Raw genomic sequence first — 21,724 nt, forward strand, 5'->3', positions numbered from 1 at the left:
CAGCCTCCAAATCTTGGGATGTGGGGGGGCCCGAGCTGCTCTGCACCCCAAGTGACACAGCCCATAGGACACCACTGAGCCCCATCACTCTCCTGGCAATGGAGAAGGGACAGAGACAGCATCATCAGGAGCTGGTTTGGGGAATTTGGGCCAAGTGCCAGTGACACGGGTCTGGGGACCAACATCCCCCTCAGCCAAAAATGCAAGTGGGGCTGGAAACCAGCCGGGAGCCAAATGAGCGCTGCCTGCCAAGGCCAACACACCGGCCTTCAAAATAGCCCCTGTCCCACGTGGCTCCGGCCGGAGCAAAGGGTGCCAGCGGGAGCCACCCACGCGGGATGGGACGGGAAACCGGGAGCGCTCCTGTGCCAGACGGAAAGGTCATCCCGTCCGGATCCCACAGCCAGGCTTGGAATGGGCCCAGGCGCTGATGACACCGGGCTGGAGGAGGCAGTGGCGCTGGCGGTGTGCCCGGGGACGTGCATGGAAAGGCCCTACCCCTATGTCCCCTTGTCTCCTATGGTGGAGGAATCGCTGTGCTGGGGACATGGGTTCCAAACTCTGCCTCAGTTTCCCCGCTGCTCCCAAGGCGCAGGGTCTGTCTCGATGTAATAGGTGATGTGGAGAGTGAATTTTCCTGAATTAATCCTCCTCGAATCCTCCCTGATTCCCAAGCGGGGCAGATCCCAGGGGAAAAGGCTCTTCTGCTTCCCAGGATATTTATAAATGACACGGGAAATTTGTCCCAGCCCCAAGGACAAGGGGCACGGCATCACCTCCTGGGTCCTTCCTCAGCCTTGTTGGACTGAGAACATTTTGGGTGCTTGCTCCTGATCCGTCGAGGGTGCTGCGGCTGGAGGTGGAGTCTGAACACATCTCTGCAGCAGGTTTAGGCCACCACCGTGTCCCTTTCTCACCATCCTCGTCCCCGCTCACCCCACGCCAAGGCTAAGGCTGGTGGTGTTGATCCCAGGATTTTTCCAGGGAAGCCGGCCCTGGGAACAGGGAGAGCAGACGGGAGCAGCGGGATGCACCGTCCGGAGCTGCTGCTGCTGCACCCGCCCGTCCCGCCGTCCATCCCCCCCCAGCCCAGACGCCCTCTGAGCAGAGCCCCGGTCCGGCTCCGGTCCCTTCATCCATCCAAAGCCCCAACCAGTCCAGTTGCCGCCCGCGGCCCCGTCGGGGGGCGGACGCTGGGCGGAGCTGCCCGGGGAGGGGATCCCGGTCCAGGGGGGATCCTGCGGAGAGGGGCCGGCCCGGACCGCCCCTGTGCAGGGAGGGAGGTGCACGCCCGGCACGGCCGCAGCTCCGCTGTCTCGGTGCCGGTTCCTGGTCCCGGTGCTAGTTCCCGGTCCGAGATCCAGCAACTGGAGCACCGGGGGTGAGGGCAGCGCGCGCGCAACTTCGCGGCGCGGAGCGAGCCTGCCGGCCCGGTGCCCTCCTCGTTCCGGTTCCCGGTACCGACCCCGCCATGCCCGCCGCTTACCCGCAGCGGGCCCTGACCGTGCTGTTACTCTTCGGCACGTTGGCCGCTGCCATGGCTCTGCTCGCCTCCAGCCTCATCTTCCAGCTGCCGTCGGGGCGGGTCGGTCCCGGCGCAGGTCCCGGTGCCGGTCGAGGGGCTCTGCCGGAGCCGGCGGCCGCCGTGCTGCTGCCGGTATCGGCCGTGCTGGCCGCGCTCTGCCTGGTGCTCAACGTGAGCTGCCTCCTCCTCTGCCTCCTCCATGGCTACTTCAGCACCGAGCTGTGCCGGGGGCAGCCCGGGCCTGACCGGTGAGAGCGGCGGCGTGGGGGCTGCAAGCGGGTTGGTTGGGGGTCCCCGGGGTGCAGGGGGGGCTCAAAGGGATCTTGGGCAGTGGGACGCTGGGCGGGAGTGGAGGGCCAGAGGGGAAGGAGGGTGCTGGAGGGGCGCAGAAGGGATTGGAGGTGCAAGGAGGGCTCGGGGTGCAGGGTCCTGTCACAGGGTGCCTATCCCCTTGGCACAGGCTCACATACGGCCATGCCGACCCCTTCTGCACCCCAAATCCCACCCTTGCCAGGGCCCTCCCAGGGACTGCCTGTGCAAAAAGGGGTTGCGAGGATCGAGCGATGCTGCTGGCACCCGCAGAGCACTTGTCCCCAAATTCACCATCATCATCCCTGGGAAGCAGCGTTATCTCTGGCCGATGAACCCCAAGACCCCTTAATTTGGGGTGCAAGGAGCAAGTTTATAGCAGCTGCACTAATACATACCAACCCTCTGCAAATCAGTGCGTGCATCGGGGTCCCTCTCTGAGCTTACAGGAGCGTGTGGGGTCACCCACACCAGCTCTGGGACCGGGGCAGGGAGAATGTGCTAGGCCCGGCTGCAGTACCCAGGAGCATTTGTCCCTTTGCAGTGGGCTTTGCTGGGGTGACTGCCCAGGCCACTCATGAAGCACCAAAATGACCCCAGGCCTGGGATCATTAACCATAGACATGTGTTGACTTAATCATTACCAGCACATTTACACCTACGAAACCATTTCCAAAGCAATTCCTCTCCCCTTCCTTGGTGGAGAGGGTTGGTGGCTCCTCTGCCCAGCACCGGCTCCACTCCTGGGTTAAAAGATAAAACCAACTTGTGAATAATCAGATTTAAAAGCTTCTTGGTGGAAACTGGTCCCCACGGGACCACTTTGGGCCCACTCTGACCTAAGCAAGACAAAACTCATTTAAAGGAACTGGTAAGGTCTCAACAGTTCCTTTTGTCCCTAATTAGAGAAACCCATCAATGCCCTGCGTGGAGCACCGGGGCTGGAGGCACTCCAGCTCCTCTCAGCATCTTCCAAGTGAAGCTGATGCTTCGCAGGCTCATTAAGGAAGGGGAGCAAAATATTTCTGCAAAACACAGAGTTCCTGCAGCCAGCTTTGCTTTGGGAGCTGGGTCACTGCTGGCAAAGGGGCACAGCAGAGAACTCCCCCTGCGCTGTGAGTCTGCCCGAGCTCTGGTGTAGATCTGTGCTGGGAAATGCTCCACTTCGAGGTTGGGAGGGTCAGCTTGGATGACCCCGAGTGTGAACCAGCAGCACTAATCAGGCAGCCAGATGCAAAGTCACAGGTAGAAGAGAGCCCAGGCTCCAACAGCAGTGACTCCTTCAAGGATTTAAGGGACAGAGCAACCATTGCAGGGCTGCAGAACCTGCTGGTGTCTCACGGAGCAGGAAAGCTCTTTCCAAATAACCTGCTTTTAAACTGCTTCTGTGCTCAGAAGCTGCTCTGGGCTTTGGTGCAGGCAACTGGGAGAGCCCCGGATTGGTGCTCCTCTGCAGGGGATCTCAAGCAGATCACTTCAATGTGGCCGTGCCTCAGTTTCCCCAGCTGCACACTGAGGGTTACACCGTTGTTTGGGAGGGAAAAGGCAGGATTTCAGGACACAGAGATGTGGTGGCCCAGGCAGCGGGATGCCGGTTGCTGCCGTCTCCTCGTGGCCTCCCTTCATTAGGGGACCCGCTCACGTCCCAGGGACCTTTCCCACGTTGGGGCTGTCACACTGAATTACCACTCCACGTCTCAGCGCTGCGCTCAATGGTCCGAGCCAGCTCCACACAAAGTCCTTCCCCCCCAGTCCCCCCCGGCTCAGGTAATTAATAAACCAAAGCGGCTGCTCTTCCCTGGGGAGCGGGAGCGGGTCCAGGGGCTGTGAACGGCCCCTGCCTGGGGGTCCCCACGCGGGTCGCAGTGGCCGAGGGGCTGCAACAAGCCCAGGAGGAGGGGAAGGGGCCAGGCCATGCTGGGGGGTCCACGGCCAGGGCACAGCAGCCTCGGCTGCCCAAGTTCCACCGCAGGGCAGAAGGAGCTGGATGCTGCAACACAAGAGCTGGTCCTGCAGCACCAGGAAGGTTGTGCTGCTGCTGCTGCCCCTTCAGCTGGGCCTGCTAAGCCAGGGCACGTTTTCATACAGCTCCCTGGGATTTCTGGACGCGGTCAGTTGTTTCAAGGGACTGTTTAACAGAATCCCAGCCTGGTTTGTGTTGAAGGGACCTTAAGGCTCATCCAGCTCCAACCCCGGCCACGGGCAGGGGCACCTTCCACTGGAGCAGCTTGCTCCAAGCCCCTGTGTCCAACCTGGCCTTGAACACTGCCAGGGATGGGGCAGCCACAGCTTCTCTGGGCACCCTGGGCCAGCGCCTCAGCACCCTCACAGGGAAGAGCTTCTGCCTAAGAGCTCATCTCAGTCTCCCCTCGGGCAGGTTAAAGCCATTCCCCTTGGCCTGTCCCCACAGGCCCTTGTCCCCTCTCCAGGTTTCCTGCAGCCCCTTTAGGCACTGGAGCTGCTCTCAGGTCTCCCCTTCAGGAGCCTTCTCTTTTCCAGGCTGAACCAGCCCAGCTCTCTCAGCCTGGCTCCAGAGGAGAGCTGCTCCAGCCCTCTCCTATTGCAGTGTCCAAACATCGCAGTCCTGCCAGCATCTCTCCAAGCACCCGAGTTGCCTGGCACCCGTCTGCCAACCTCCTGCTGGCCACACTGCACTGCATCCCCCAACGATCCCAGCCCAATAACAGAGGCATCCTCTGGTGACAGCAGCCTCCAAAGCCAGGGAGGACTGAGGTTTGCCAGGTCAATCTGGCTCCAAAGACGCCCAAGGAGAGCTGTCGGTGGCAGGGGTCGGTGGCAGGTGGGAAACAAAAGGCCTTGCTGGAAAGGAGCTGGACTTTTCATGTGTTTTAAACACAGTCCAAGTACCAAGCCCCTTCCAGACAAAAGGCTTGCAATTGGAACTGAGCACAGAAATCCAGTCCCAAGGGTGAAGAAAGAACCTGGCCTTGCTTAAGTCAGTATACCAGCACTTCACTTGTCATTCTTTATGGGGGAGGCGGGCTCAGTTTTGTTCCTTGCTTGATCTCCAGGACTGGCTGAACGGGGGCAAATCACCTGCAAAAAGCCTCCATCCACTTGTCTCTTCCGGCCTCTGAAGCACAGCAGCCAGGCAGGAAAAGCTGGAGCTGTTCAGTGATGTCAAATCTCCTGGTCCAGAGCGGTGCAATCCTTGTGACCTGCCTCTGAATCCCTTCTCTATGCAAAACCTCTGTTTCAGTTTCTCAGCAGCCTTCCCCGCACAGCACCAGTGCTCCTCCTGTGCTGAGACCAGGAGCACACACAGCCCCGTGTTCTCACACCTCTCTTGCAGGGCAGACTGGTTCCTCCTGGACAGCCGCACCGTGCGCCACGCTGCCATCGGCCTCTTCTGCTGCGGGGTCTCTGTCTACCTGACAGGCAAGTGCTGGTCCCCCCCTACCCCCTGCGCTGTGAATGCTCCTGAGCTGCTGAGTTTCTCCGTCAGCACCGGCTGTGTTTTGCAAATGGCTTTGCCAGCTCATCCCCATAGTGTGAAGTTGCTGTTCTTGGTGAGCAGCCTTCGCCAGGGCTCCCCAGCTTGAATTCTACAGGTCAAATGCTTCCCTTTAGTCCTTCTTGCTCCTCAAGATGTTCCATGCTCTCCTTCCAGCTCTCGCCATCTACATGCTGCTGCTGTTTGAGCTGGAGGCTGGCATCGCCAGCGCCTGCATCCTCTCCTCTGGCATCATTGTCCTGCTCATCACGGTGACACATGCCCTGGTTCGGGCTTCCCAGGCTTCCCGGCGCGGCCGCTCCGAGGTCTCTCACACCCTGTATGAGAACGACTCTGCCCAGCACGGCGACTCCTCCACCAGCGATCTCAACAACAAGAACGTGGCTGCGCCCCGGCCTCGGCCTGAGATCCACCGGGAATTTTCCTTCCCTCCTTTCCTGGAGCGCAAATCTCAGCTGGGCTCCCCGGCCAGCAGCAACCTCACCTCCTCGGGCAGCCCCGGCCTCCGCTCCGAGAAGGAGAGTTACAACCTGCCCCGAACACACAGGACACTGTCAGCAGAGTCGGCTCTGCTGCAGGCACAGGGCAAGCCCTGGAACAGCATCACGCAGGAGATGAGGAACCTGATGTCTCGCAAACCCGGAGCCTCGGGCAAGGACTCGACTCTGGTGTGAGTGGAAATGGGACCTTCTCTCCCCATCTCCTCCCAGGGGACTCGCAGGCACCAGGGCCACGATTTGCATCTGTATTTAGAGCTTAACGTAGGTCTTGTCTCACCAGAGCAGGGGGTGGCTGTGTTCCCACCATCATGCTTGGGGGGCTGTGCAGCCGCTGCCTGACACTCTTTGCTTTCTGGAGAAGACACCACCTCCACTCTAAGCCAAAAGTCCTCAGCTGTAACTGCAGCAAAGAACCATGTGGGTGAGAAGAAGCAAGTGGACCTTGTCCATAAGCAGACCTACTCTTCTTCAGCACATCCCAGCCGAGTTCTCTATCCATCACTCCCTGTCCTTCTGCTGCCTCCTTCCTTCTTCCTCTCCCATCCCAGGAGCCAAAACTACACCAAGGTAGATCATACAACCACCCATTGGGGCACAGCCAGGCAGGGGGTAAGAAAACAAGGAAGATGACTGAGGAGCAAGTGAGATAGAAGCAGAGGAGTCTGCAGGCCACAGAGTGTGGGTTTGAGGTGGCAGAGAGTCTGCTGCTTGGTCACCAGCATGTCTGTTCTCTGAGCAGAGCACAGCTTGCTGAGCACGGTCACCAACAGCCCTCCACAAGGAAAGGGTTGTGCTAGAGCAGCCCTGGCTTTGCTCAGCAGTGGAGGGACCTGAGAATTGCCTGGGTGCCCCCACAGCAGTGCAGGCTCTCATGGCTGAGGTTCTTGAAGGGGTTTGCATTGGCGCTGCCGCTCCTCTGCTGCGTGCAGGGCAGAGCACAGGTACTAACGGCAGTGCTGTTGCCATGAAACACAAGTAGGTTCAGCTCACTCTGTCCCTCTGACCAACACCTCGCTGGTTACTCACAGCTTCACACCCTGCCCTGGCTCACAGCAGCAGCACACGTTCTTCCCCAATTCCTTATCATTGAGCAGCGACTAAAGCATTTCAGGGAGGGAAAAGAGGCCACCACTTCAGAGATACCCTCTCCCCCCCATGCTATTATTCCGAAAGACACCCATTACCCTGAACACAATGCAATTCCTTTGGGAACCGAGTTTAGCCCTGCATCCTTGGGAAATTCTTCAGCAGAACAGAGCGGGTTCCAGGAGAGATGAACGCTGAAGTTGCATCCATTGTAAAGTGCCCTCCAAAGCTGTGCACCGGCTCCGCTTCCCACTGCAGGACAGGGGATGGAGACAGCCCTTTTCTTGTTGGCTTTATGAAGAACAGGACAGTTCCTTTTTCCTTTGAAAAGCTCCAGCTCTGCATGTCTTTGTTTTGCTCCGTGCCCTCTGAAACATGCCGAGCCAGCAGGCTCCAAGAGCCCTCAGCCCGAGGCAAGCAATAGGGGGAGGTTTTAGACAGAACTTTCTTGTGTTTTCTTTTTATTATTGTTCTCCCTGAAACCTGATTCAGCGGCTCCCTGGCACACACATGAAACCCTCTCCTTGCAGAATGCCTCCTGCACAAAGCCAAAGCGTGCCTGCATTACATCGTTCCACAGCCACCCACAAAATGCTGAAAGCAAGACCTAGTTTTGCAGAGATATTTCTGTGGCCCAGAGGTAGAGAGAATGCCTCATAGCAGCCTGCCATTGAAGAGAACTGGAAAGGACAAGCACAGAACCACCCTGTTTCCCTCTTGCAAGGCAAAGGGACAGAGCTGCCCCCCAAAGCAGCAGGGTTTGCCTGCTCAGGTGCACCCGGTACTGGGAGCAGAAGCAGGCAGATGCCTTGGTGCAGCTTCACAGCTTGAGTAGGTGGTTTCTCCCTCCTCCCTGTGGTTGGAGAACATGGAGCTGGGCTGGAGAAGGCAGCAGAGGACGGCCAGTCTTGAATCAGGAACTGGCTGGAGGATTCTTGGCTTGTGGGGCAACAGCGCTGTGAAAAGAAAGAGAGGTCACATCTAGCAGGCAGGGAGGACACAGCAGCCGTAGGGATGCAAAGAACCAGGGGCTCCCTCAGATAAAACCTCCCTGCTTGTGGCAGGAGAGTGGCTTAGACAAGAAGGGCTTTCAGAGTGCTGTGTAGGCTACAGAGCAACACACACCGGCCCCTGTGGGTGGTGAGCAAGCTGCAGCCACACCACCACAAACCCACTCAGCACTGCTCGGGGCTGTGCAGAGCGTGACCCTGCCAAGCAGACAGCAGGGAAATACAGAACCTGGACCAGAGACCGAGCAAAGTCGTGCTGCAGACACAGAGGCTCTGTTCACTGTGGTGGGTTTGTCAGCGGTAGGCACTTGGGAATTGTCTCACTCCTACCCAGTCAGACTCCAAAAAGGAGGAGGGAGGGAGGCAGAGGCACATACACTGGACTCAGGAGACCTGCTGGAAGATATTTTAGTAGCTGTAGTTCAACTGCAACCATACAGAAATGCCTCATCATTCTGCTACCACTTGTCTCTGTGGGACTCTGGGCCAAAAGAGCCATACATGTGACAAGAGAACAGCCTCACACCTACCCCATCTCAGTAGCATCATCTCACTCCAAACGCTTTTGACACAACAAAAGGATGTTTTACACAACCAAACACCCCTTTTTAAATAAGGAAATAAATTATTTTCCAGTTACTCTTTTATAAACTGGATCATCTGCTTCCCAGTGAACAAGGCCAGGAGATCACTGGAAAGCAGGCAGTGTGCTCTTTCAAATAACAGTCTAGAATCCTATCACTGAGAGAACCTCTTGGTATATCCGCACTGCACTGTCACCAAGGCCTCTGCCAGCCAGGGTGGTCACTTGGGCAGAGGCAGTGGCACATCCCCTCGCTACCTGCGGCCCTGGGCAGCGTTCAGCTGCTCCTTCATGGCTATGGCATGTTTGAGCAGGCTGTCAATGCTCTTGAAGTACACGGTGCTGTCAGTCATGTTCTTTATGGCACTGAAAGACAAACAGAGAGGGGTGGGGGGGGGAGATGGAGGACTGTCAGTATTTCCAAAGGCATTGTGGGTTTGGAGCACACACTGACAGAGAGGACTGGTAATAAAACCCTCAACTTCATAGAATCCCAGCCTGGTTTGTGTTGAAGGGACCGTAAAGCTCATCCAGTTCCACTCCCTGCCATGGGCAGGGACCCCTTCCACTGGAGCAGCTTGCTCCAAGCCCCTGTGTCCAACCTGGCCTTGAACACTGCCAGGGATGGGGCAGCCACAGCTTCTCTGGGCACCCTGGGCCAGCGCCTCAGCACCCTCACAGGGAAGAGCTTCTGCCTAAGAGCTCAGCTCAGTCTCCCCTCTGGCAGGTTAAAGCCATTCCCCTTGGCCTGTCCCCACAGGCACTGCTTGTACCCTCACCCTGACTGTGCTCTCTCCTCAGCTTACACCAGGGAGACACCAGGGAACCACAGGCAGCTTCTTGCTTTGTTTCTACCACTGCACCTCTGCCTGTGAACACAACCCTCCTGCTCGGAGGAGGCCCCTGTACCTGCAGGCATACTCCACCGTGTAGATGGCTCCTTGGCTCTGCTCTTCCCAGCTCTGCATGTCGGACTGAAAGAGAAGACAAGGCGGCACCATGAGGTGTGTGCTGGGCAGACACAGCCACACACTAGCATTTAAGGGGCATTTACTGTGTGTATTTCAGGCAGGGCTCCTAGTTCAGGCCAACTCTTTGGATACTCTGGCAAAATTCCCCTTGGCTTTAGCTCTTTAAGCCCATGAGCCAGCTGAGAGCCATGGACAGTCAGGCTGTGAGCAACCAGCAACGGTGCTGAGTGCAAGGGACCAGCTGGATGCTTCGGAGTACTTGGATGTCCTGGTGTGTCCAGCCCAGCAGGCAGCTGGAACTAACACAGCTCCTGTGGAGTTCCGTCCTTAGTCCTCCCTGCAAAGCCAGGTAAAGCTTCTGAGAAGTTCTTGTTTCAGCAGACCTGCAATTCCCAAAGGTTTTTACAGCATCTCTGTCCTCCCGCCTGCTCTGAACCCCCAGTGTCTGCTCTCAAGCAACAGCCAGCACCGTGTCCTTCCTGTCACGAGCTGGAAGGAACCCTGTCAACTGGGCACAAAGTGGAGCAGTGCTGCACGCAGCCAGTCCTGGCACCGGACAGAACTGGGCACTAGCTCCAAGGGAAGGGAAAACCAACCAAACATCACAAATCACAATGAGAACACAGCTGAATTCAGAGCTCAATAGATACCTATTGCAAAAGCCTTCAAGTAGTTTGGGCACTCTTGAAAAATACATTCTCATGGGAGTTAATTCTCCCATCTATTCTGCTGGGTTTAGCTACAAGCCAGAGGAAACCCAAGGGCCTCTTTCTGTGAGTGAAGGAGGTGGGGTAGAAGCTTGGACTTCATCCAAAATCATTTCTGCCGTTCAAAGGCTGTCCTCCATCAGGACGCTTGACCACATAGCTTGAGACCACAAAAGAAACAAGCCTGTACAGGCCACGCTCCAGGCAGTTCCCTGCAGGACCCACGCTCCACAGAACACCACGGCTGCTCCCGTTGCTGGGAGCACGCGTTGAGTGCAGAGGCAGCTGCAGAGGATGCACAAACTTCCCTGCAGCTCCTCCCCCTGCTCTCCCCAAGAGGTGCCAGATTATCTCTAACAACCACGTAGCCCTGCCACGGCTCAGGTGTGGGTGTCACAGCCTGTACCCTGCCACTGCCGAGCACTGGGATGTTTTAGTCATTTCCCATTATCAGAGGCAGTGATGCCTGTTCCCAGCATTCCCACCACTTCCTGGGATTTTCATGGCCTTAATTAGGAACAAGAGCCTTTCCCTAGAGCTCCTCACTTCTTACTCTTTCCTTGATGTCCTTTCTTCAGATTCCCAGGCTATGCCCTTGGATGCAGTTTAAGAACTAAAGCCAGCTATTAATACACAACAGCACTACTGATTTATTACTAGTGCTTGGGAATAAATTAATGAGGAGCTGTAAGTTCTCCAAAGAGCAGAGACATGCAGCCAGGCTGCTCTGTGTGGAGCAGGGCTCAGCAGCACAGCCTCAATGTGCGGAGGCAGCGAGAGCCTTCACCAGGATCTTATCAGTGAGGTGGTAAATCTGCTCAGAGATGGGAGGAAGGTATTAAGATTATTGTTTTCTCAAATCACAGCAAATTGCTTGCTGTAAAGGCATGGGGGTGACCTTCTCCCTGCAGAAACTTTTCTCCCAGCCTCCTCCTTCCCAATTTTTTCAAGGCTGAACCCTGGGAATTTCAAAGGCTGTGTCTCAGGACCATTTACAGCCAGAGATGGAGTTGCTGCATGGCTGAGGGAAAGCTGGAAACCACCAATAAATCCCATTTCCTTTATACATTACCTACATCTTGGGACTAAATTACTTAAGAACAGATCCATACAGAACATTTCTTTTTCTTCTTTTCTATTCTGAAGCATTTAAAGCACTTTAATGCCTTTGCTCTGATCCAGATCAAACCTGACAGCGTGTTCACGGTGCACAGCCCTGCTGACACCCTCCTGTTCCAGTCTCTAAACACAAAGCCAATGGGCTTTGGCAGAGCAACCCAAAATATCCATCCTCATCTAATGGAATGCTGTGACCATGGCCCTGAGCACATCCCTCCCTCCTGGGGTTTGGCTGCCTGGGCTCAAGGGCTTGTCAAGCTCAGCCTGTTCACTGCAAACAGCAATGCCTGAAACTGGGATAAAATGAGAGTGGGATCAAGGACAACAGAGAGAACCTGGCCACCAGCCCACTGCCAGCAGCTTGGCAGCACAGTCAGGCCTGAGTTACGTTTAATCCTCCCAGTTCCTACCAGTTACCAGCAGGGAGGAGAACATGGGAAGCTGATGGGGCTGGAGGAAATGTCCCTTGCAGCAGCTCTATTCCAGCTGCCACAAACCATTTTCTTTCCATTCTCTCCCACTTCTAACACTGGAGAGGCAAACAGGCACTGGGGTTACACCAGGGCACTGTGTGATCAGTTCAGCTTTGTCCTGCCACACACTGTTACTGCACAGAGCTCTTCCTCGTGTGCCAAGGCCGCCGCTGCTCCAGCTGGGTTAGAGAGCAGGGCAGGAGGGAGGCTGCAAGGCTGAACATGAAGGCATTGAAGACCAAAGGGATCTGATGCTTGTGAGGCTGCAGTCACACAGACGGTGCAGGGTCCTCACAGATGCTGCTGGCATTCACAGGACAGCATGACCTCCTTTCTCACAAGTGAAAACCAGCAGGAATTCTGGCTACAAAAGAGGATTCTCTGGGAGGGCTGCAGTTGGGAAATGAACTTAGATGAGGCAGAGAGGTCACAGAACGCTGCAGATAACTGCAAAGAGCAGGGAAAATGAGAGAACCAAAGGTTTTCAGAGCCCTAGCTTGGCATAAAAACCCACTGCTCAACACCACTCTGTGCCTGGTGCCTTCCCTCAGCGCCGCTTCCATTAGTGCCGCTGCGCTGTCCCTCACCTTCATCCCTGTTAGGCACCACTCAGGGATGGGAACTGATCTCTCCCCTCTGCAAGACTTGTCATACAATTTGCTCCATTTCCTTTTGTTCAGGACGCATTCCCTGAAAGCGGGACTATCCTGATTAAACGAAAGCAAGTGACAGCTCACGAATAAGATTACAACCCTGTCTCCTGCATGCCAGTGGCACAAGCAGCACGTGCTGTACACACACGTACATCTCTATACACCAACCACTGCATACAGACACCTATATAAAACATTAATAAATAATTGAATAATAAAGTGTCACAATCCAGGTTAATTTGGAAAGCAGGGCTGTAAAGCAAAGGTGAAAAATGGGGCCTGACAGTGCATTAGCATAGACATGAAGCAGTAATCTATTCATGAGACATCACTCCTAATGAATCATGACTGGCAGAAGAGGGAGAAGGACAACAAGGCTGGCATTAAAGAGTCTGTGCTCTGGAGGAAAGGAGGAGCACAGCTGTGAGATGCAATTCATTATCCTGCTTTGCCTCATGTGGGCTCTTCTCAGTTGTCTCTTCACTCTCCCCCTTCCCTCCCCTCACCCTCCTCCTTATTTTATGTAAGAAATAAAAACCTCCCATTGCAGGCAGGGGTAATAAGATTCAGCATCTCCCTCCTCCCTGTACAAAACAGACTATTCCTTTCTCTTTGTCTCCATGCACAAATCCAGCTGTGAGAGCACAGGATCATGGCTGCACTCTCAAGTTGCTTTTTGACTTGGGTCCACAGGTAAATTTGCACCATTCTCTCTAGTTCACACCGAGCTGGAGTGCTGCAGCACCTCATACCCCAGAGGCCAGTTTCTTCCCTCCTTCCTGCTCCCCCTTAGGGAGGTGAAGTAGGGACGGCAGGGCAGGGCAGGAGCGCACTTTGTGCTCCAGCGTGGCAGCTCTGCAGGCCAAATGGATCCCAACTCACCTTGTGCTGGGCGAGCTCGGGGAGGGACCTGCGCACGTGCTCCTGCAGCCGGTACAGTGCCACCGAGGGCTCGTTGGCCAACACGTACATGCTCTCTGTGAACTTGTCTGTGACTGCAACAAGAGCAACAACAGGCACGGGAAGAGGAGAGCTTGGGATGTCCCCAAGAAGAGCCAGCCTGGGACGTCACTGCTGCCATGGTCCCCTACAGGCTCTGGTTGTTCTGCTTTCAGGGTTATGCCCATCACTGACCAGTTTGGAGGGGGGAAGGAGCTGAGCAGAGCCCAGGCTCTGCTCCTGTGCCTAGCTGGGAATGCTGCTTCTCCCAGCCTGTCTTGCTCAGGTTTCTCTCTGCTCAGGGCATCCAGTGGGATGCTGCTCTCCAAGGTGATGTCCTACAAAAGCCCATGGAGGAGGCTTGCTGGCTGCCAACCAGGGAAGCTCTGCTGCTGTTCTGAGGTGGCTGCTGAGCCTCTTCCCCTCCTTACACCCCTTTCATCCTGGCCCAGGCTCTGTCCAGGCCCCACTCCACCCAGCAACACCTTTCCAATTGAGTCACAGCTCTGATCCCTCCTTCCCTGCAGGTTCACAAGGAGAATTATCAGCTCCTGATAATTAAAAGCCCAAACTCAGAGCTTGCTTCACTGCTCATAGCAAGGGGGCGCTCGGCGAGCGTTCACCCCGGGCAGAGGCACAAGTTCAGCTCCTGCATCAGTTTTGGGTTTCATTCCTGCTCCCTTCGGAGCTTTGGTTTCAGAGACAACCGCTCGGATGCCCCAGCTCTGTGATGCCAGGATACAGGGGAGCTGCAGCGCACAAACGGGAATGAGCTCTGTAGGAAGGATTCTACCCCCGGGACAAGCACAGCCGCTGTGTGTCCGTCTGACACCAGGGACCCAGCGGACCCTCGCAGCGGAGCAGGCAGGCAGAGGACGAGCCAGAGCAGGGACACAAGGCAGGGCCGGGCTCCGAGGGCCCCCACGGCTCTGTCCCCAGCGGTGGGGTCCTGCCGGGCCACGTCGTCCCCTGCCTTGCCCCAATTTACCGGTCCTTATCGCGACTAAGCCCGCGGGGCCTTTCGGGGCTCTGTTGTGACCGCGACACCCAATTATCAGCCACTGAATCGCCACCTGGGGCCTTCCCACGGCCCGCAAGGCCCTGCCGTGCCTTCTGCAGTCGCTGCAGAGCGCCCACGCCTTGTCACGACCCGCAGGGCCCTGTCGCGACCGGTCCACGCGGCTGCCGAACCCCACCGAGACCCCGCTCCCCGGCCCCGCTCGCACCTTTCTTCACCTTCAGCTGCATCTCCGGCTCCTCCATCCCGTCCCGTCCCCTCCCGCCGCTGCGTCCGCTTCCGCCGGCGCGCACCAAATCCACCGCCGCGGCGCTTCCTCCTCCCTGCAAAGGGCCCCGGCTGGAAACACCGCCCCAGCGCCACCGTTCCCCCCGCGCTGCCCCCCGGCGCTGTGCGGGACAGCGGGGCCGGGAGACCCCCCCTTGGAACCGTCCCACCGGACACGTTACCGCTCACAGCCCCGCCACGAAGGGCAAATGTTGGGGGGCCGGGCCCCGCCGCGCCGCACCGGAGGAAGGGGAAGTGCCCGGGCAGGACGCGGGGTCCCGCAGCGGAGGATGCCGGGGGTGAGCCCGGAGGCTCGGCCCGGCCGGGCCGGGCCGGGCGGCAGTGGGGTGGCCGCGGGTTAAGCGAGGATGGGTCCCTCCGGCCCGCCCTGGCTCGGCCCCGCTGCGAGCAGGAGGGCGGCCGAGCTCCGGTCCTTTGGCCGGTGCGGGGAGCGAGCGGGAGGGCACGGAGGGGTTGGGGGCCCGCAGGCCCTGGGTGCTCGGGAGTCGGCAGTCCTATCCCTCCCCTCTGTTCGCTCCGCCCCCGGGTTTCCCCACTTTCCCCCCATCCTAACGCGTTGTTGTGTGGCAGCTGCCCCATGGAAGGTGAAGGAGCAGCGGCTCGTCCCGTGGAGACCCCCCCGAACGCCGGGGCTGCGCAGGAGCTCCCGAAAGAGGGTGCGAATGGAGCCGAGGGAGCAGCAGGCGCAGAGGAGCTGAGTGCGAGTGGGGACACGGGGGACAGCGGTGCCCCCCCGGTGTGTCTGCAGCCGGACCTGGACATGGCAGGCTTGGGCCATGGGGATGGTGAGTGCTGAGGGTGACGGGGCTTTAGGGGCTCTGGTGGGGCAAGTGCGTACCCGGGATCCTCCAGCGCCTGTCCCTGTAAACCGGGATCACTGGGCTCATCCTCCGGGGTGCTTGCAGGGACTTTCGGATCTCGTTGTGCCGCATGAGGAGCCCAGGCCGCTCCCCGGAGAGCTGCACCAAGGGCCCCAGCGGCTGCCCTGGTTTTGCAGGTGGAGCAGATGCGCTCACAAAGCCGTCGATGGACGGACAGAAGAGCACCGAGCTCTCGGCTCTTGACAGTGAGTGTTGCAAAGCCTGGTGCTCAGCACAGCCGCACCGGGAGCCCGGCACGGGGGAGGTCAGCTGGGTCTCATCCCTCGAAGAGAGCTGGAGAACAGTCTTGCTGCTGCTGCTCCCTCCCATAACATGGCAAGGCCAAGTCCAAATCACCTTGGTGATGTCTTGCGCTGGCAGTGAGAGGTCGCTGCAGCTCCATGCAGTGGAATGGGAAATGGCAAACTCTTCATGTGCTTTCCTAATTAAACTAGGACTCGTGTGTTGAAAGCACATTGAGATTTGGAAGTGGAGCTCTTCAGGGTTAGGAAATATGAGGATGAACATGAGCATGTCCCTCGTGTGCCATTATGCCATTAGTGCCGGATTCCTGCCTCCCACAGTGCCCCAGATGGACCCTGCCCCTCCTTAGGCAGCTGTTGGGGCTGGTTTATCTTTGCTGCTCAGCTGCCGGTCTCTGTGGCACTGCTCAAACCTCATCTTGGGTTTAGCTGCAGGGGAATAATTTCTGGTTTGCAGGGCTCAGTTTGTGCCAGGGACAGGAGGGAACAGCTTCAGATCACGCACATGAGACCTGAGCGTGCAGGAGGCTTTTGGTCTCAAGTCAGTGTGGTTCCGCCCTGTGCATGGAGGAGACGTGCCCTGACTCTCTCCTCTCTCTCGGACCAGGTTTCCCCTTGAAGCACTCGAACACGCTGACAAACAGGCAGCGAGGGAACGAGGTCTCAGCCCTCCCGGCCACGCTGGACAGTGAGTGCCACCGCGCGCCTCGCGTGCAGGCAGCGGGTGCTGAGCTGGGGAAGTGTTTGGCCTGATGGGTGAATTCTTTCTGTCCCCCAGCACTGTCCATTCACCAGCTCGCTGCCCAGGGGGAGCTCAGCCAGCTCAAGGAGCACCTGCGGAAAGGTACCTGTGGCTCTCTGGGGTCTCACCCCAGATCATGGCAGGTCACTCTTTCATAAACCCTCAGCGTAGTTTGACAGGCTTTGCTGGGTTTACTGGGAGGACACGGAGCAGAGGGAGCTTTACCCTTCCTATCTCTCATGTCTCATACATGTTTGTGCAGGAGAGAACTTGGTCAATAAACCTGATGAGAGAGGTTTCACGCCGCTGATCTGGGCTGCAGCCTTTGGAGAGATCGAAACGGTCCGGCACTTGCTGGAATGGGTAAGACCATGCTTACACAGCACCTTGTTAACAGGAGACACCCCCCCTCCAGTCCCAGTGGCTGCCAAACTGTCCGGCACCCTCCTGGCACCGTCTCAGCCAGCCTTTCCCGTGGCACCAAACAGGACACGTTTGCAAAGCAAACAGCTCAAGCCCTGTCAGATGCTACTCCCCATTAGGCTATGAGCTAAGTCAAGAGCATGAAGAGACTTATCTCACAGCTAGCAAGAACTGTTTGTAATTAAATATCTGCTTATTGGTAATTTGAGATCAGGCTTATCACTGGGGCCCTGTAATCTGCCTGCAAATGTGCTCACCAAGGCATCATTGCAGCTAATGAACTCATTGCTGCAACGTCCTTGAGTGCTGGGCTTGCAGTCAAGGACTGTCTTGGGGGTAAGCAGGAACCAGATCCTCCTGCACTCTGGATCAAGCTGCTCCCCAAAGCTCTGTCCCATATCTAACTGTTAGCAAGCACTCACAGCTCGTAAGCACCGCCCAAACCCTGTTACCATATTAGCAGCAAGTCTGAAGTGCATTAGTAGAGAGACAAACAGAACCCAAAATAAATAAGGTGGTGCATTGATAAAGGACATAATGAAGTCCAGGAGAGGTCTGTGGTGGCAAGGGCTTGGACGACAGGGAGGTTTTCTATGTAGATCAGTAATAAAAGAGACAGTGGATACTGTACAGGCATCTCGACAGGGCTGGGAACACCTTGACTAGTGATAGGAACCACATAAGGCTTCATTTACTGACACTGCAGAAGGGCTTTTGAGTCCTCACCTGAGATGTTGATGATGATTAAAACATGCCTGGCTCACTGGGAACACGTGAGCTGCCTCTGCCCTGCCCAGCTCCATCAGCAGCACCCTGGCGCTCCTTCACCCTAACACTGGTACCATCCCCAGGGTGCTGACCCCCACGCGCTGGCGAAGGAGCGGGAGAGCGCCCTGTCCCTGGCCAGCATGGGTGGCTACACCGACATCGTCACCATGCTGCTCGAGAGGAACGTGGACATCAACATCTATGACTGGGTGAGTGCCACGCTTGCCTGCTCAGGCAGTTGTGTTAGGAATCATAGGTTTGGGTTGGAAAGGACCTTAAGATCACACAGTTCCAACCCCTGCCGTGGGCAGAGACACCTTCCACTAGAGCAGCTTCCCCACGGCCCATCCAACCTGGCATTCCTCAGTTGTTCACACTGGTGGTGTTTCCAGCCACAAGGACACAGTGCTCAGAACTTGCTGTTGTCTTTCAAATGACACAATTTAAGTTATTGTATAACAAAGGGAACAAAACCTTTTCTGTGAGCAGCAGGAGCTGGGTGAGGGCAGCCCCACGTGAGGCTGGCAGTGACACAGCCCCTTCCTTTCCCTGCAGAACGGTGGCACTCCTCTGCTCTACGCCGTGCGTGGCAATCACGTCAAGTGTGTCGAGGCCCTCCTAGGTAACGGGGAAGCTCTGCTCGGTGGTGAGCACCTCACACGCTTGAGCAGCTGCCCAAGGACGGGCACCTTTTGGGGGTCCCCTCACCCTGTGCTGACCCGGAGGGGACTGATCCCCACTGCCTGCTTGCAGCTCGCGGCGCTGACCTGACGGAAGAGGCAGATTCTGGCTACACCCCGATGGATCTGGCTGTGGCCCTGGGACACAAGAAAGGCAAGTGTCCCCCCCTGCCTGGCAGAGAGCCCTGAAAAGCCTCCAGGCAGTTCCCAGCTTCCAGCCCTGCTCAGGGCTTTCCTTGACTTTCCAGCACAGCTCCCTGCTCTGCCACGCAGAGAAACCAAGCTGAAGAAATCAATGGGTCCTGTTCTCTCTGCTCCCCCTCCAAACTAGAGCTGTGCTGGAGATAGGGTGGGGACACAGGAGATAGGGACAGACCCTTGGATAAAGGAGTTTTCCAGCCTCCCACTGGAAAACAGGGTCCTGCACACAGCAGTCCTGGCTTTTCACAGCTTGGCTTCCCCGTGTGTCACTTCTCTCCCCTTCGTTAGTCCAACAGGTTATGGAAAACCACATCCTCAAGCTATTTCAGAACAAGGAGCTGGAATGACACGGCTGCTCCTCCTGCAGCTCCAGCTCTGCTCCCACCTGGCACAGGGCTCTCCTCTGGGAACACCATGACCTTACCCAGCCATTCGGGAATGGGCAATGGTGCCATGCTTCAAGCAAGGACATCGAGGAAGCTGGGAACTGCCTGTCCTGGGTGCATCAGTGCCTCTTCTGAGGTGACATGGCCATGGGGCCTCACACCCGGGGACACTCGCTCTTCTGCTGTGTCCAGGCTCAGCTGCTGCACTTGTGTTTGCATTCAAACCATGCAAACAGGTATCATGTCCTTGGAATTAAACTCGAAACAGCCATGTGGAGCCCTATCCTGTCACAGCTGCCAGGCCCTGATCCAGCACCAGCTACTGGGCAACCACGAGGGGAACTGGGCCAACCAACCTCTTCAAGGCCTGGTATTCCTCTCCAGAGCTGTCTCTTTGAAGAGGGAAGCTCCCTCTTATGCCCATAAACTTGCCAAGCCCTCCCTCCACACCATGCTATAACCAGCCAGGGAAATACCCACAGGCAGGAGCAGAACCCAGCAGGAAGCATCACCCTGCCAGCCAGGAACACAGCACGGCCCCGGCTGGCAGCCAGCACGGTGCCATCCCAAGCTGGAGCCTGTGGGGCTGCATAGAGCTGCTCCAAGAAGTTCAGGGGTGGTTGGGAAAGGTGAGAGACAGGCAGAGCCCAGGGAGGGGACGCTTCTCGCTTCTGCTCCAGCCACACACCAGCATGGCCGTGGCAGAGCCATGGGCTCCGTCCCAGGGTGCCACTTGCCCAAGGAGCAGCGAGGGAGGAGCAGGGACATCATTTATTCATCCACTTGCACAGGCTGTGTCCCACCATGGGCTCAAAGTCCAGCCCATGGATCTCTGCACTAGTGTCCCTCTGCCACTGCCATCCCATGGGACAGGGGGTCCCCGCCAGCACCTCGGGGTGCAGCTGGGGGCTGTATGTCTGTCCCCCCCTCCACACAGGGAGCACAGGCAATGGGGAGCAGCCCCCCTGTGCTGCCCTAGAGCCTCTCCCCCAGCACCCCGAGGTGGTACACAACGATCCTCCCAAAGAAGTCAGTGCTGTTCTCAAACGTGATCTTCAGCTTATCCAGCACCGTCTCCTCCACCTGGAATCTGTGTGGGGTCCGTAAAGGATTGAAACAGGCAGGGGGATGCCAGGACACGTGGAAACCCGCTCCAAGGGGTGCACCATGGCTGGGGATGTCTGGAGCAGCTCCAGCTCTGCTGAGAGCTGCAGCAGCAGCACCCACAGGTCTACATTTAAATCACAGCTCTGCCATAGCCCCCCTGCCCTACACCGCCTCGAGGGGCTTTGCACCCAGCCCGCAGCACAGCAAAGGATATCTGCATGGCGTTGCTGTCCTCGGGGTACAGCGTGGAGATTGGCTCCAGTTCTTTGCCTGCTTTGCACCCTGCAGTGGACAAAATCCTCCCTGTGTCTGCTCTGCTGCAGGGCCAGGACCAGGTTCCCATCTGCATCCAAAGCATCCCAGAGAAGCCCAGGTCCTTGCTGTTCACCCCTCTCTGCTCCAGCCCATGGCCTCAGCCCTTCCAGCAGTTTGGGAATAGCTAACAAATACCCTTGTGGGATGTAGGTGTGGGTAAACTGAGGCAGAGGGACCCCTATGGCCCCAACCCATCTCCTCACCTTCCAGTGTGCACAGCCGGCTGGAGAATCCCCCCTGGAACTGGATGTGAAGCTTCGAGATCTTGACAGAGCGGGGGAAATCCAGGGTGACCCATTGGCATGTGCCCTGAGGGCAGGAATGACACCAGGGGCTCTGTCACAGTGCGGACAATGGGGGGTTCACCGTGTGCACGGCTCCCGTCCTCCCCTGCACAGCTCCCATCCCACCCTCAAGCTCCCCCCATCCTCATCCCCAAACCTGGTCCGAGTTCCAACACGTTTCCTCGCTCGCATCGAACATGTGCTTCTTCCCAAAGTGCTTCACATCCCGGTTGAGCACGGAGCTCACCCTGCAGGGACCCACGATGGGGACAGCGTCAGTGTTGGGACACGAGTCCCCTGCAGGGACCCAGAGGCCCCTCCTGGCAGCGGTGGCCGCAGCACCCTGCTGCCCCCCCCCCAAGGGGCCGGGACTCACCGTGTGGCCGTGTCGGAGCAGATCAGGGGCTCCACGGGCATCGCTGCCTGCAGAGAGACAGCGAGGGGTGAAAATGGGGACCCCCAGCAGCCCTGGGGACACTCCAGCAGCACTGGGGATACCCAGCAGCATTAGAGGCATCTGGGCAGCACTGGGGACTCCTGAGAAGCAATAGAGACCCACGGGCAGCACTAGGGAGCCCCAAGCAACACTGGGGACACCCCGGGTAGCACTGGGGAGCCCTAAGCAGCATTGAGGACCCCCGAGCAACATCAGGGACTCTTCAGTACTTGGGACCCTTGAATAGCACTGGGGACCCCAGGCAAGATTGTAGAACCCCCCCGAGACATCACGAGGGACGCCCAGCAGCATTAGAAGCATCCGGGCAGCACTGCGGAACCCTTAAGAGCCATGGGGACCCGCGGGACCATCGCAGCACCCCCGGACCCCGTTCCAGCTGTGCCCCACGCCCATCCCCGTCCCCTCCGGCCGCCCGCACTCACCGCCCGCCCGGCGCAGGAAGAGGCGGAGCAGCTTCCCCAGGACCCACCCCCCCCCCCGCTCCGCCGCAGAGCTCCGCCCCCCCCCCGGCGCTCCGGGGACCTGCGGGAGCAGCCGCCATCATCCTGTGCTCTACGGCACCCCCTGAGCCCCCCCCGCATT

At 57.7% G+C, this 21,724-nt stretch overlaps 4 protein-coding genes across 8 annotated transcripts; 2 read left to right on the top strand and 2 right to left on the bottom strand.

Moving 5' to 3' along the window:
- Positions 1-1,471: 1,471 nt before the first annotated feature.
- On the top strand, positions 1,472-5,983 carry TMEM221 (transmembrane protein 221; the record flags this gene model as incomplete). The annotated part of the gene is made up of 3 exons (XM_080633958.1): positions 1,472-1,773; positions 5,148-5,233; positions 5,466-5,983. 3 exons carry the CDS (start codon positions 1,472-1,474, stop codon positions 5,981-5,983), a joined length of 906 nt encoding a protein of 301 aa, XP_080490084.1.
- A 1,370-nt stretch (positions 5,984-7,353) lies between these two features.
- On the bottom strand, positions 7,354-14,829 carry BORCS8 (BLOC-1 related complex subunit 8). 2 transcript variants are annotated; one of them, XR_013958473.1, is made up of 7 exons: positions 14,818-14,829; positions 14,577-14,691; positions 13,294-13,406; positions 9,398-9,462; positions 8,747-8,854; positions 8,135-8,301; positions 7,354-7,851 (listed from the first exon to the last, which is right to left on the bottom strand). XR_013958473.1 is itself a non-coding variant. In XM_080634102.1 (5 exons), exons 1-5 carry the CDS (start codon positions 14,611-14,613, stop codon positions 7,809-7,811), a joined length of 366 nt encoding a protein of 121 aa, XP_080490228.1. In that variant the 5' UTR covers positions 14,614-14,691; the 3' UTR covers positions 7,354-7,808. The 2 variants fall into 2 exon arrangements, 1 of the variants encoding a protein (XP_080490228.1); XM_080634102.1 differs by lacking the exons at positions 8,135-8,301; positions 14,818-14,829.
- RFXANK (regulatory factor X associated ankyrin containing protein) lies at positions 14,694-19,317 on the top strand (the record flags this gene model as incomplete). Its single annotated transcript, XM_080634136.1, has 9 exons — positions 14,694-15,441; positions 15,654-15,722; positions 16,387-16,467; positions 16,558-16,623; positions 16,784-16,884; positions 17,796-17,921; positions 18,268-18,334; positions 18,466-18,546; positions 18,882-19,317. Coding segments are annotated over 9 exons (1,398 nt in total), but the record flags the coding sequence as incomplete, so codon positions are not given.
- A 455-nt stretch (positions 19,318-19,772) lies between these two features.
- NR2C2AP (nuclear receptor 2C2 associated protein) lies at positions 19,773-21,483 on the bottom strand. Of its 4 annotated transcripts, none has more exons than XM_080634115.1 (5): positions 21,062-21,483; positions 20,843-20,933; positions 20,605-20,710; positions 20,300-20,368; positions 19,773-20,070 (listed from the first exon to the last, which is right to left on the bottom strand). In XM_080634115.1, the coding sequence occupies exons 1-5, from the start codon at positions 21,100-21,102 to the stop codon at positions 19,955-19,957; spliced, it is 423 nt and encodes a 140-aa protein (XP_080490241.1). In that variant the 5' UTR covers positions 21,103-21,483; the 3' UTR covers positions 19,773-19,954. The 4 variants fall into 4 exon arrangements, with proteins under 4 accessions (XP_080490241.1, XP_080490242.1, XP_080490239.1 ...); XM_080634116.1 differs by having other exon boundaries at positions 20,300-20,429; XM_080634113.1 differs by having other exon boundaries at positions 20,605-20,737.
- Between the last annotated feature and the right edge of the window lie 241 nt (positions 21,484-21,724).

Source organism: Psittacula echo (genome assembly GCF_963264785.1).
Source record: "Psittacula echo genome assembly, chromosome: 24".
NCBI lineage: Eukaryota > Metazoa > Chordata > Aves > Psittaciformes > Psittacidae > Psittacula > Psittacula echo.

Coding starts and splice junctions, on each gene's coding strand:
- BORCS8 (XM_080634102.1), bottom strand. CDS start 14,613: ATGGAGGAGCCGGAGATGCAGCTGAAGGTGAAGAAAG. Junction 13,407..14,576: donor GCAGCTGAAGGTGAAGAAAG/GTGCGAGCGGGG, acceptor CTCTTGTTGCAG/TCACAGACAAGTTCACAGAG. Junction 7,852..8,746: donor AACGCTGCCCAGGGCCGCAG/GTAGCGAGGGGA, acceptor TTCTTTTCACAG/CGCTGTTGCCCCACAAGCCA.
- NR2C2AP (XM_080634113.1), bottom strand. CDS start 21,102: ATGCCCGTGGAGCCCCTGATCTGCTCCGACACGGCCACACG. Junction 20,369..20,604: donor CCGGCTGTGCACACTGGAAG/GTGAGGAGATGG, acceptor TGTCCACTGCAG/GGTGCAAAGCAGGCAAAGAA. Junction 20,071..20,299: donor GGACAGCAACGCCATGCAGA/TATCCTTTGCTG, acceptor GGACCCCACACA/GATTCCAGGTGGAGGAGACG.